Below are 12,752 nucleotides of genomic sequence, written 5' to 3'. Positions count from 1 at the left end.
TTCTTCTGTTACTTATTTGGATACTACATCACCTCTGGTCTCTCTCCCCAGTCTTTTTTATCTAGATGATCAAATCTTCAGGATAAAGACTTCCACTTGCTATCTGCACAGTGGCTAGCAGTATAATAGGTTTGCAATCTCATTTCAGCCTCCAAAAATTATTCAAGCTATTAGTAATATCGCTTGACAGTATGTTGGTTTATGCAGCGGGACAGCAGAGATTCTCCTGGCAAAAGCCCGTAGAGGGAACCTGCCAGATGCCCAGCTGTTGGCTTCTTCCAAAATGCGTGATCTCTAAAGGCTCAGAGTAATGGCCAATCCTCCCACGGATTCTGTCTTTAATTTAGAAACCCAGATTTCCTTCTTCCCAAGGTGGAGGGAAAAAAAGAGGACTTTTAAAGTGCTTTGGGCTAAACTCTTCTTCCCTCTCACTCCAGTGGCAAGAAGAGTAATACTGCTCAATGCTGGAGAAGAAATCAGCTCGAGAGCCCTGCGTATGCATACAGAGAGCAAATGTCTGTTCGGTGTAGGATAGGCACGTAATGCAGCACATGCTGTTCTTTCCAAGGCAATTGAAGTCAATGGGAGTCTTTGCAATCAGGCTTTCCATTAACAGTTATTGGAATGAGCTCATCTAGTCTCCAATTTAGCTCTAAGGACATGTTGCTGAGGGTTGTCACATTGGCTGTTCCCCTACACCCTTCCATATTTGTTAATCCAAGTGCTGCAAATGCAAATGGGATTTTGCATGGCATCTGTCCGCGTGCTATAAAAGCCAAGCGAGAATGCCAGCATCCCTGACACCGTAAGACCCCAACCCTGGGGGGTTTCTGGGCCCCGGATAAAATTAATTAATAACAAGTGCATTGGCAGACTCTGTGCAGAGATGAGCCAGATGAAGAAACCCCACAGGCTAGGGCAGGGGGGACAAAAAAGCCAGGGGGAGGTGCAGATTTCAGCCTTGCAAGGGCCAAACATTCAGCCAAGTTTGGTCGCTTTGTCGGGAGGAGCTGGCATTTTAGGCTGTAGCTGCCTGCCACTGGCCTGGCTGGAAAGCCAAAAAGGTCTCGCCTCAAGAAGAACAAGGTGTCTGTCCACTTTGTGGCATTCAAAAGCCATCTGGTCCCTTGAAGCTGGGGCAAAATGCAGACCATCATAGCAACAGCCACCCAAGACGAGAAAGTCTCTTTGATACCCAGCACTGTCCACGTAGCTAACTCTGTCATCAAAGCAGCCAACAAAACCAAACCGTATTTACATCCAAAAGGCCATAAAGAAAGCAACCCGCTAAGAGCAGTATTTTTTGCCATTAGGATTAAGTTCGCTGAAGGCAATGGAAAGTCTCCAGCTGGCTCGGGATTACCCTTCGGTGGAAATTACTTTACACACAGCAAATGCAGCCTAAGATTAAGGCTGTCAGCACCTTAAGGCCATAACTGGGTTTTGTTTGTACAGTGGCAGAAAAATGGGGTCTGGTCTTGACTGAGGTTTAAGGATGTAATAAAATCAATTAGTTAATACTGCCCACCATTTGGAAGGAAATCAAAACACATGGGAAAGTTTCACCAGACCAAAAACTTCCTGCCTGCTCCCACCCCTTAAAAGTGAAAGCAAAGGTTATTTTCTGCATTTTGTTCAAGCTAAGCGGGTCACGGCTGGAAGGACAAATACCCCAATCCTCATCAGCCCCACGTGGGCAGGAACGCCGCGTCCCTTTTGGCCCCAAATGCTCCTGCTCTTGGCTGAAAGAGCAGAGCCAGCACATCCCAAGAAGCCTCTTAGCAGCTGAGAATGCACCCAGGAGGGGGAATGGGCTGCCTTGCACCTCCGGGCCATCCCTGGAAATAACCTGCCCATCAATCATCCCCTCCCAAGCCAGGCCATACAAGGGAGGCAAGGTAGCAAGAGCGGTACAGAAAGGGGGGGGAACAAAAAGTGGCCATCCATGGGAGACAGGACCTGGCAGGGACAGCTATCAGGCGAGGACTAGGGGTACGATCCACCAAGCACCACATGGCCACACTTTCCCAGCAGGAGCCGCTGCAAACCCACGGCATCTATTTTTTTATATACGTATATATATTAAAAATATATATATTACTATAATATATGTATTAAATATATAAATATATACATATACTTTTCTATCTTAAAAGTATATGCATATACTTTTTTAATATATATATATTTCTTCCATCCCTCTGCCTCCTCCCTTTGTTTCTGAACTGCTCGGTAGTTTCCAGCAGAAAGTGTTTCTCTCAAAGGGGGATGGAGAGCAAAGTGCCCACCGCAGCACTGCTGCTGAAACAGGGTAGCAGGACCCAAGTGCTGCTGCAGGCTCCACCAGCACAAAGCAAAATCCTGATTCCCTGCCCCAAAATGCATCCTTTATCCTTGTCTTTGGGGTGATATGATCTGTCAGATCCCTTCATGGGGTTTGCTAGGAACAAGGTTGAGACAGAGGACTAAAAGACAACGACCATGTTTAGCTTATAGCCCCTGCCTTTCCCCTGGTCTTGCGCCCACGAGGGATGTCTACTTGCCCCAGCAATTGCCGATGGCCTCGCTGGAGCTCCCCCACACCAGTGGCACAGCTCCCACCCAAATCGCTGGCATCAAAGCCACCTGTGCTGGTGACACTTCTGCCTTTGCAGGATACTCCTCCCCACCCCAAGAGCGAGGAGCTCTGCCCCGTGGGGCAGCTGCAGGCTGGTGGGGGATATTCCCCCCCCACAGGGGAGATTCACCTGCACTAGGTGGTCAGGCCAGCAAAGTGCAGGTGTTTGAAGCCGTGCATACAGGGAGCATCCCATTACCACTCTAAATTTAACCCCCCTCCTCCTTCCCCTCCGTGCACACGGGGATTCTCTCCCCATTTTCTTCTTTTCCATGGGAGGGGGCAGTTTTCCATGACCATATTTGTGTTTCTCAGGTCTCCCTCTAGCCCCACACACTGCAGCCCTCCTCACCTGCCAGCAGCTCCCCAATGGTCCTGCCCTGCATCCCTCCTGCCTCGGCCGTCCCTTTCTCCGGGTGACAGAGGAGGGAAGGTCAGCACTTCCCTCCTGCTGCTGGATTGAGTTTTCCCAAATGCCCCAAGAGATGTCACTTTGCTCCCATCCCCAGGCCTTGGTTTTGGAAGGATCTTTTCTCCCACCACTGATACTTGAGAGTTCAGAGCACCTGAATCTCTGCAAGTGACACAAGCCTCACGCGATGCTCAACAAAAGCCAGGAAGGAAAAGTGCCTTTTCCTTAGGATCCTGTGCTGGATCCTGTGGACCCCAACCCTCCCCTGATGCTTTTCCATCTCTGGTTTTACCCCCTGTCAGCCTCCCTTGCCAGGGCTCCCGCTTACCTGGGAGGAGCGGAGAGAAGCACCAAGCTCCCTGCTGAAGGGGACGGGCAGGCTGGGATCTGCGAGCGTCCCAAGGTGATGCAGCTCTCAACTTATAGTGACATTTGATCGTCTGGAGGAGCCGATTGGCCCCAGACCCCCTGCGCTGGGCAGGGAAGGGAGCAGGGATAAGGCAGGGGGGGATGGAGGGGGGTGCAAGGGAAGGGGGAAAAAAAGGTCATACCATGTATAGGAGCAGCTGGAGGAATTGCACAGATGATGCTAAGATGGGAGGGACATGTTTGGAGGAAAAAAAAACCTCCAGGGCTTATGTTTCTATATTTACAACCCCACCAGGCAGGCAGAGCTTAAAGAGGGGTATCTGAGGCAAAGGCACCTCGGAAACAAATTGCAGGGCCCCCGCAGCTCCGTGGTGCATGGTCACTGCTTAAAACATGGTCGTGGCACCCTGGCTGTTGCAATCTCAACACAGAGCAGCAGCTTCTGCTCTCCTGGCCGGGCAGGAGCTCTTCCCTGCTGCCCCTCTACATGTAAATGGCTTTGGTTGCGCTGCAGGGTTAGAGCCTGCGGAGGGCTTGGGGACCTTCTGCCATCCAATGCTCTTTGAAATGAGTGGTCACGGGGTGTGTGAGAAGTCAGACACACGTAGCACATGTATCACATGTGTGCTTGTGCGTGGGTGGTGTGTGGCACGCACCCACCTCTCACTAAGACTACCAGGGCTCTGCCATACACCAGAGCTTGAGGAGACCTGGAACAAAAAGCAAGAGAGCAGGAACACAGCAAGAGAGCTTGTCTGACCTCAAGCCACACTCAGAGCCCTTCTTAGCACAATACAAAAGCATTATTTAAGGACATCTTAGAGAGGGCAAGCCCCAGGTGGCTGGACCCCATCTAGGATCCTCCGGCTGCCCGAAGGGGTTTTGCCGCCCGAGCACCCTCCGCAGTTGCACAGCTATGCCGGCAGAGGATTGCAGTGCCTTGGACAACCCTCTGGCTCACGGTTTCCATTTCACTAAACCTCACATGCTTCAGCTCCCCATCCCCTCTCTCCCTCCCCTCTCCTCTTGGCAGGGCTCCCCGGCAGTGCAGAGCATGCCCTCCAGTGTGCCTGGCAGCTCCAGCACCCCCTTTCTCCCAGCCTGTAGGAGCAGATAAAACCTTTAGGAGCTGCAGAGTAGGCGATATTTTTGGCTTGGGTCACAGATCAATTCCTGCCCACTCCTTCCCTGCTACTTGCAGGAAAGGGTCCCCAGCTGAGGATGTAGAGACAAGCTTTTAAAGCCGTGGAGCAGGAGCACAGCGCTGCAGCCTCCCATTTACCAGGTAACATGCACGAGCCAAAATCCCTTCTCCAGCTTGTATTCTCCAGCTGTCCGGCAGCTTATCCCCTCGCCTCCCTCCTGCAACCCAGCTTGAGCCAATGCTTTTGTAACTTGTTGGGTGGGAGGGGGACAGTGCATCCATCCTCAGTGCCCTGGCTTCAGCCAGGAGAAGTTTGCTGGGTGGGGGAGCTGGGGTGGGCACCCCGTGCTGCCAAGGAGAGTGGCACCTGCATGGGGACGCGTGGCTGGACCAGGTATTGTGGCCTCTGCTCCCCCAGACCAGCTCTGCTGAAAGCGCTAACGCCGCAAACCAGCCTTCATGCTGCATTTTCAGCACCATCAAGCATTTTTGTTGTCTTCCACTGGCTTATTTTCCTCGGGCACTGCACCAGCTGGGCACATGTCCAAGAAATACTGTATTTGCCCAAACTGGCAGCAGACCGGAGATGTGTGGGAGGGGAGTCACCCAGCTGTTTCTCCTTTTATGTTTGCTGTGGACCCAGTTTGACAATGGTATTCACCAGCCTCCTTCACCTGCCTGCCCGTTATAGACTGTCCCCACCGCTGATGGGCCATCGCAACTCAGGTCTCCCACACCGAGGATTGGATCAATCAGTTAGAAAGCAAACATGTGTGTGCAAGTGCGTGTGAAGCCTGGGCTTACACAAGGGCGGTTCTCAGCGGATGCAAGGCTGAACACCCCCGTGGTCCTGTCTGACGCGTTTGCTGCCAGTCGGTTGGCAGGAGCAATGTGAGCATCTTGCGGGGTTGCACAGCCTCTGCCAGAGCAGTGCTGCTTGTGCACCAGCAGCAGGGAAGCACTCCACATCACTCAAATTCCCCTCTAAGCATCTTGACAAATGTGACTTCGATGAGCCTACGGGAGGGGCAGGTAACCAGATGTTTGCTGCAGCTCTATTTTCAAATAGGTGAGATGCAAACATTGTTCTCTGCAGCATCCCCTTAGTTCCTGTACACACGCATCTGTGCTCAGCTCAGTTCCTGATCTGGACACGTTGGGCAACTGCTCCAGACAATGTCTGTCTTTACATTATGCATCATGTCCATGCTCTGTCTTTCCCATCACCACTCCCTGTGAGCATGGCCCATCTGCTTAGTACTGTCCCAAAGGATGTCTGTGCATCCTACGAGCTGCCTCTGTCAGAGCGCCTGTGTCCATGTCGCGCATTTTGTCTCCGGTCCCAGCGTGATCTGGTTCCCTCTTCCCACAGGATCGAAGGGATCTGCTCCATCCCTCTGGAAGAGGGCTTATCTGATGCACACATCCTCCATTTGCTCTGCTATCATCTGGTTCACGATCAAGGCTCATTCCCCATAGCCCATTTTATGTTTGCCCTTTCTTCCCTTTGTGGGTCTCTCTATCCGCTTCGGCACGTAACTATAATCCTCTCAAATACTTGTTTCATGCCTTCACCACATACTCTGTGCTTTTCATACATACCCTACCTCTAGTCCTTATTTCACCTCTTGATGCCATCACACACCAGTTTCATTCACAGCCTGTGACATTTTCATCTTCAGGCTTGCCTCTCTTTACTGTAGATCGTCCTGCTCTAGGATATATATTTTGTGCTGTCTTGACATCATCTCTTCTCCCTGCATCAGCAGCAAAGTACACTTGGACTTGCCTTTGAGCTGCTGCAGCACAGCCACGCCAGCCTAGAGAGCGAGCAAACCACCACCAACTACCTTGTGCTCTCTACTGATCACATGGACCAGATGAGAGAGAGATGATCCTGGCTGTGGCTGCATTTCTTCCGAAAGCTATCAGATTTTGTTAGGCGAGGGTGCAGCGAGTCTTTGGAAAAGCCTCTCTCACCAGCTGCCAGGTTAGAAGACAGCCCCAAGGCCAAAAAGAGCATGCATGCAGGTCACAGGCATGAACCAGGGTCTCAAACTGCATAAAGTCCCTCCACCTGCTGACCAGAGCCTGGCATGCTTTTTCAGTGACAGCATCTTCACCTGGAAGAGGATACGGCAAACCAGTGTTCCTCCTTGAATAGGAACTAGAGGCTGGGGCAGAGATCTAGAGAAGTTTCCACTAGGTAACCTAACCCAGTATCGCATTTCTTTTTGGTAGGTAGGAGCACCCAGACTGGTTATTTGAGATGGGCCACAGGAATATACGGCATAGCAGGGCCACTTGCAGGGGAGCTGTAATCAGCCCTTCTCATCTTTTCTGGCTGTTGGCTGACCTATTGCAGCAGCCAGTACACTTGGCGGGAGATGACTTTAAATACAGTGTTCACACGTTAGCCCCGATAATTTTACAAATTGCATAAAGATGGGCACTTTGGCCAAATACTTGTCTCTCTGGTTTTTTATACCCTTACCCACCGTGCTCATTGCACACCAGTCAGTGGACAGCATTTCCATGGATCACTGCCTCCTATGGCTGGATGGTGCCAAGCCAGTGAGCTGAAAAAGCGCTGTAAAAGTGCATCTAAAAACCTCTACAGCCCTGGAAGTCTGAAATCCTGCCTGTGGCTTCATGTGCATTAAAGACTATAGAGTTTGTAAATAAAATCAGCTACATCCTTCCTATAAAACAGGTGCTCTTTCACAACCCCGGAAAGGTCTAACTCCTGAAAAGAAACAATACCTATCCTTTATTCACCAACTACTGAACAACACTGAGCAAAGTGATCTAATACCGAAGCAGATCCTGCTTTGGCACACTAGTCAGGCCAGAGGACCTCCTGAGGTCCTTCCTCACCCAAACTCGCCCATGACTCTGCACTTACACCTTCGTGCTAGAGCTACAGAGGAACTTCCACTGACACCTTCTTTCATCCGAAAATGGTCAAGTTATCCAAAGTGAAATTGTTTGCCAGGAAAATGTGTTTTACTTGAGTTGTTCCATCATTCATAGTCTGAATGTTTCTTTTTTTTTTTCCCCCCTCTCTGAAGTCATATTTTAATGCTTTCAAAACAACATCTTTTGATTTTTTTGCATGATACAGCTATTCTGGTTTTGGTGTGTTTGTCCACTTATACAGACATCAGCACTGAAACACTTGAAGTTATCCATGAAAACGTGTTGATTAAGCTGACTGGGGAAGGGTGGGGATGTGTTTTTCTGTTTTGTGACACTTTCAGTTATAAACCTTTTACCATGATTTAGGGCAGGCGGGAAATGGGAATCACAAAAGCCATTTGGGAAGGAAAACTAAATTCTTATCCAGTATCCCCCCCCCCTTTTCTTCTCTTTATCCCACTTTAGAGAAAGGGTTTCTGCAGTGGGGTTTAAACAGCAGTTCAAGGTTGCAGTAGATGCCATACGTTCACCAAAACACTATTTCCAATTTAATTGAAGTTTTTTTTTAATTGAAGCAGTTGCCAATAAAAAGGCTGATCAGATAGTGATTAAGTAAGTACGCTCAGAGAAAGGACAGAATATATAAATAATTAATTATTTTCTGTTCCTGGTTAAAATCCAATGACCTGTTTTACACAGCCAGTCAAGCAGAGATCAGAATAGCCTTAAACTTTAAAATCAGCTCCTCTATTTAAGTATCAGCATACTGCTGCCATTTTACTGGCGATGACAGGATCCTGAAGAATCTGAAACACAACTCAAATGGGCTGAGCAAAGACTGGGCTTCCTCCCCAGCTCCTCTAATATCCCTGCTTGGCATTTGGGCTTGGGATCTCGCTCCTTAGCCTGTCTCCCCCTCTCCCAGCTAGAAGAGACCTAGTGCAGTGCTTGCCATGCACAGCAATGCACCTCTTGCAGCAGCCGCTCAGATACAGGGGAGAGCAAGTATTCGCCAGGTTGTAGGTTCACCTACCTGAGCCCTGGAGGGTGGCTGGGGAACCTCAGGGTGCCGACACCTTTTCCTGATGGGACTCCATGACATCTCAGAGGTTCAGGGGCATGAAAAGGAGAATAAAGGGCAACAAACAAGCCTTCGCTTATTACCTAATTACCAAATTACCTGACTACCTTATTACCTATGTACACCTCCATCCACCTTCCTGATACTGCTCTTCTCCTTGCACCTGGAGGGAGGGAGTCAATCAACACCCCCACGGAGGACTCTAGTGTGTCATCCCTTCCGTGAAATTCGGTCAGTAGGAGAATCTGCCCCTGTCTTATCCCCTCTTAGCCTGTAAGAGCAGAAACTCTACATGTTTGCGTAAGAAACAGGGAGGGATATGAACACCTCCTACTTCAGCATTGGATGCAAATATAAGCCAGCCTTGTGTGTCATTCATACAGTGCATGCTGCAAATACGCTCATTAGGCTGGTGTGGTTTCGGTGGTGACAGTGGTAGAGCAGGGTACAATGTGTCCTTGGGCATTTTTAAATTCTGTTGAAATTTTCTTATTCATAATGGCTTTTTTCCTAAGTTTCCAGTTGGGTTGGCTCTGGTTGCTATTGTCTGTTTTTTTCCCAGCAACATATTCAGTGTTAGAGACACACAAAGTCACTAGCACACCTAAAAGACAATGGAAGTTTTGAGTTGTTAAAGTCATCAGTCAAAGAGGAATTAATTGCATTAGGGTATTTGCATGAAGGATTGAGCACCTATCCCCCAATCCCTCCACAGGTCAGCGCTGCTCTAAGGAGCAGAGCCAAGTGTGAACTCATCAGTCATCAGGGAGACGGAGAGGGAGAAAACAGATGGAGAGCTTGCCTCTGACACCAACCCAAAGATGCATCTGCATCCCTTCCATGAGAACTGGCCACAACTCTAATGGATGTGGGAAATGCTTTGCTATCTTGATCCATGACAGAGTGACTCAAAGTCAGATTAGAGATACATTACCGCACAGGGTCAATGAGCAACAAGGCTTAGCAGGGTGGTATTGGAGAAGAAGCAAGCATTTGCCTTCAGAGTTGGCTTTCTGGCATAGCTCACCAGCATTCCAAAAGCCAGATGGAACAGACCAAGCTTAACTCAGGTGTAAAGCTGCTTTGGAGACCTCCAGAGAAACTGCTCTTGCATACCCCCATCTCCCTGTAAGCACATTTAACCTACCTGCTGTCTTGGCACCCACACTAAAAGGCTCCTGAAAGGCTGTGAAAAAGTAAAGCCCAAACTGGGATGACAGCTGGAAAAGGGGATGAAATGCCCAGGGGCCAAGAGGTGGTAAATAACTGCATGGCATTAGGGCAGCTCACACGTTCGGCCAGGGCAAAGGTGGGTATTGGTGCCATCCTTACCAGCTCACTTTAGCAGTCTCAAAAGTCCCCTATCTTTAAGTCAAACTTCACGCAAACGCCTAACCAAAATTCACCAAACCAATCAACTCCAAACCCCCTCTCCTCCCAGCGCAGCATTTTCCGCACTTGCACACTCCGCATACAGCACATCCCTCACCAGGAACAAGCAGAGACAGAGACAGAATTTGCACTCTTCTTCTCTGGGGATGGTAACAATCAAAGCACAGCTCCAAATTTGCATTTTGCAACCCTGACTTTTGCAAAACAGTAAATCTGACCGGCAAACTTGAAAAGCCTCCAACTGGTTTCATTGCCTGGAACTACTCTGCTAGAATATCTGTTCTGGCAACATCACCATCATCTGCCCTTCACCTCTCCAGTACTTTAGATGCTACACTTTGCAGGGCCAAAGCTGGGAGCATGCAATAGTGTTACTCGATAGCCCTTCTTCATGCTAATTTTAGTTGATGGAACTTTTCATGCTTTCAAAAAGGAGTCACTTTATTTATTTTTTGAGAAACCTCTTGTACTTATTAGCTACTGTAAATACTCTTTTCCATCTGATGTTTTGAACTTACCTACAGGGCTCTCAAAATCGCAAGAAAACAGAATCCAAAATGATCTCAAAGGAACGATGACCTGTTAATTTTGTAAACCAAACCGAGTAACATGATGTATCCAACATGCAAGTGATTGCAGATGGAAACAAATCACACATCAGTAAGTACCGAATTTCATGTTTCTTCAGTTAATATTGATTCCTGATTTTTGTGGTAGACTGTTGCTCCATCACTCAGCTGTTTGCTTTAGGAGATGTGCTTGCTCCATCTGCTTTAGACATCTAAGACGCAATCCCTGTGGGATTCGGGAGATCCTCCTTGGACACCCTAGATCTAGGCTAGATGTCTCTCTGAAGATAAGGGATCAGACTGGGCAACTCGAGACATAGCCAGGGGCTCATCCTCGGGCTATTTACACCTAAATGGCTGAGACAGTGAGGACAAAGTCTGAGCAGCAGGATGGGAGCCAGGACCAGTGCCTGGAGCTGTTGTTTTGGGCTGTCCCCAGAGGAGGTGAGCAAGGCAGGAGAGCAGCCGAGCTGCTCACAGCAGCCACCCACAGCCTCTCCACAACCTCAGGGAAGGACTACCTAGCCAACCAAACACCTTGCTGCTTTCATGCTTTAAAATGCTTGCTCATATAAATTCCAATGATATTTTCCCCTTGCTTTGCTTCCACCTCCCCCCCGTTCTTCCCATCACCCTGAAAAGCCCCAAGCCCATGACGCTTTTTTCTATTTATTTGAAGGATGAAGAGTGCATGTCTTTAGCATTGCTAAACCACTATAACTTAGAGTTATTGTGAAGAGATTAAGCACCTTTCTGAAATTTATGATCTAAATCAAATTATTCCACTGCAACCAAAACCCTCAGGGGACCCAATGCAAAATCACAGGGAAATCATTTGTGGTCTGTCTCGTTATCATTATCAGGATCCTTATAACAGGTCCATTATTTCTGAAGCAAATGCTAGCTCCAATTGCATTTCTGGTCACTGTCAGATCCATTCTTTACCTGCTTTAAAATATATATATCACGCAGCATTAGCAAAAGTGTGTTGTGCTGGCAAGAATAACCAATAGACCAACCTCAGAGCCTTGTTCAGTAGGGTATCAGCTGCCGCCTCATTATTTATAGCCACCCCAAGCTCAAAGAGCTTGTTTATTTTCCTTCCCTAAGGTGGTGGTGGCAGCAGGGGAAGCTCTGACATTCAGGCCAGGTGTCTTGGAGTCTGACCTTTCCTTCAAAGAGCAGAAATTGCAGACACATTTTAAGGAAGAAAGTAATTTGGAAACTTTAGACCCTCGTGTTCACCACCTCACTGGAGGCCCAGTGCAGAGCTGCAAGCAAGGATTGCACAGATCTGTTAATTAGCCAGCTCATGTACATAAGGATGGTCATAAAAATGAGCCTATAATTATTTTATGCCTGGAAAGAGAACCAGATGAAGTCTAACCCCCAGTCTTGAGGCAGAACAAGTGCTATATAAAGACACAACATTCAAAACAGACTTGAGTTTTCCATCAGCTAAGTTTTCCCCAAGTTTAAATAATGCTGTTTTATGGCTTGCAGGAAATAGGCATTGCAATGGCCATGGGCCATGTTTTTAAATCCCATCTCGCATACACTCATGTAGAATCATCTGTTAAAGCTTGTTGGAAAAAAAGCAGCCCTGAAGCCTGCTACAGACAGACAAGCAGCCCATTTCAGTATTACTGTAGCTCCCAAAGATTCATTTAAGAGTAGATGCTATATAAAAGGACATTCCCCTTCTGCATAATCTAAACATACAGGACAGGGAAAGAAGAAATTGGAAGAAGCAACACCTTGAGGTGTGCCTCAAGGTCAAAGCACTGAGAGCCCACATGGCTGTTCAAGCCCCTCTCTTTAAGCACCATTGACCTGCTGAGGGGATGGTAATTTGGGATAGCATGGCAGAACAGGGAACACAGGCAGCCAAGAGATACAGGGACCAGGAAAGCATTGCTTTTCTCCACCAGTCCTGCAGCAAGACACACTCAATGCCTCAGTTTGTCCTTGTTACACTCAAAGTGCAACAGTCCCAGGAGAAGATAAAGCTAAGGTCTTATAATGAGTCTCAGAGATGCCAACGCTGCAAAAAATGAGTTTGATGTTGTGAAAAATGAACGTAAGAAAGCCAGGGAGCAGCCAGCTACTGGATAAGACCAGACCAGTAGCTGGTATAGAGAGGCACAGCCTGCTCTCCTTTACTCAGACAAGCAGGAGGAGTCCCCAGGAGCACTCTTCACATCCCTAGGAGAGCGGAGGTCCCAGCGACATGCAGAGATGCCCAGGAG

General features: G+C 48.4%; 2 protein-coding genes across 56 annotated transcripts in view; one reads left to right on the top strand and one right to left on the bottom strand.

Annotated features, from left to right (window-relative positions):
• TNNT3 (troponin T type 3 (skeletal, fast)) overlaps positions 1–3,467 on the bottom strand; it is a 32,330-nt gene extending 28,863 nt beyond the window's left edge. For 46 of the 50 annotated variants that reach the window (XM_009328471.1, XM_009328480.1, XM_009328476.1 and 43 more), the window contains exon 1: positions 3,358–3,466. The gene's annotated coding sequence lies outside the window, so the exon portion shown is untranslated. Of the gene's footprint in view, positions 1–3,357 lie in introns of all 50 variants that reach the window. The other 4 variants (XM_009328469.1, XM_009328470.1, XM_009328474.1 and 1 more) reach the window with 1 other exon arrangement.
• Positions 3,468–4,471: 1,004 nt separating this feature from the next.
• Positions 4,472–12,752, top strand: part of LOC103920693 (proline-rich protein 33) — a 19,769-nt gene continuing 11,488 nt past the window's right edge. For 3 of the 6 annotated variants that reach the window (XR_663806.1, XR_663807.1, XR_663808.1), the window contains exons 1-2: positions 4,475–4,683; positions 10,459–10,594. Coding sequence is in view for 2 of the 6 variants with exons in the window: in XM_009328524.1 (XP_009326799.1) it covers positions 10,574–10,594 (21 nt within the window). In the remaining 4 variants the exon portion in view is untranslated. Of the gene's footprint in view, positions 4,684–10,458; positions 10,595–12,752 lie in introns of all 6 variants that reach the window. The other 3 variants (XR_663805.1, XM_009328524.1, XM_009328525.1) reach the window with 3 other exon arrangements.

Source organism: Pygoscelis adeliae, unplaced genomic scaffold (genome assembly GCF_000699105.1).
Source record: "Pygoscelis adeliae isolate BGI_AS28 unplaced genomic scaffold, ASM69910v1 Scaffold166, whole genome shotgun sequence".
Classification (NCBI taxonomy): domain Eukaryota; kingdom Metazoa; phylum Chordata; class Aves; order Sphenisciformes; family Spheniscidae; genus Pygoscelis; species Pygoscelis adeliae.
Note: the sequence above shows the minus strand (reverse complement) of the source record. Positions and strands in the feature narration are given on the sequence as shown.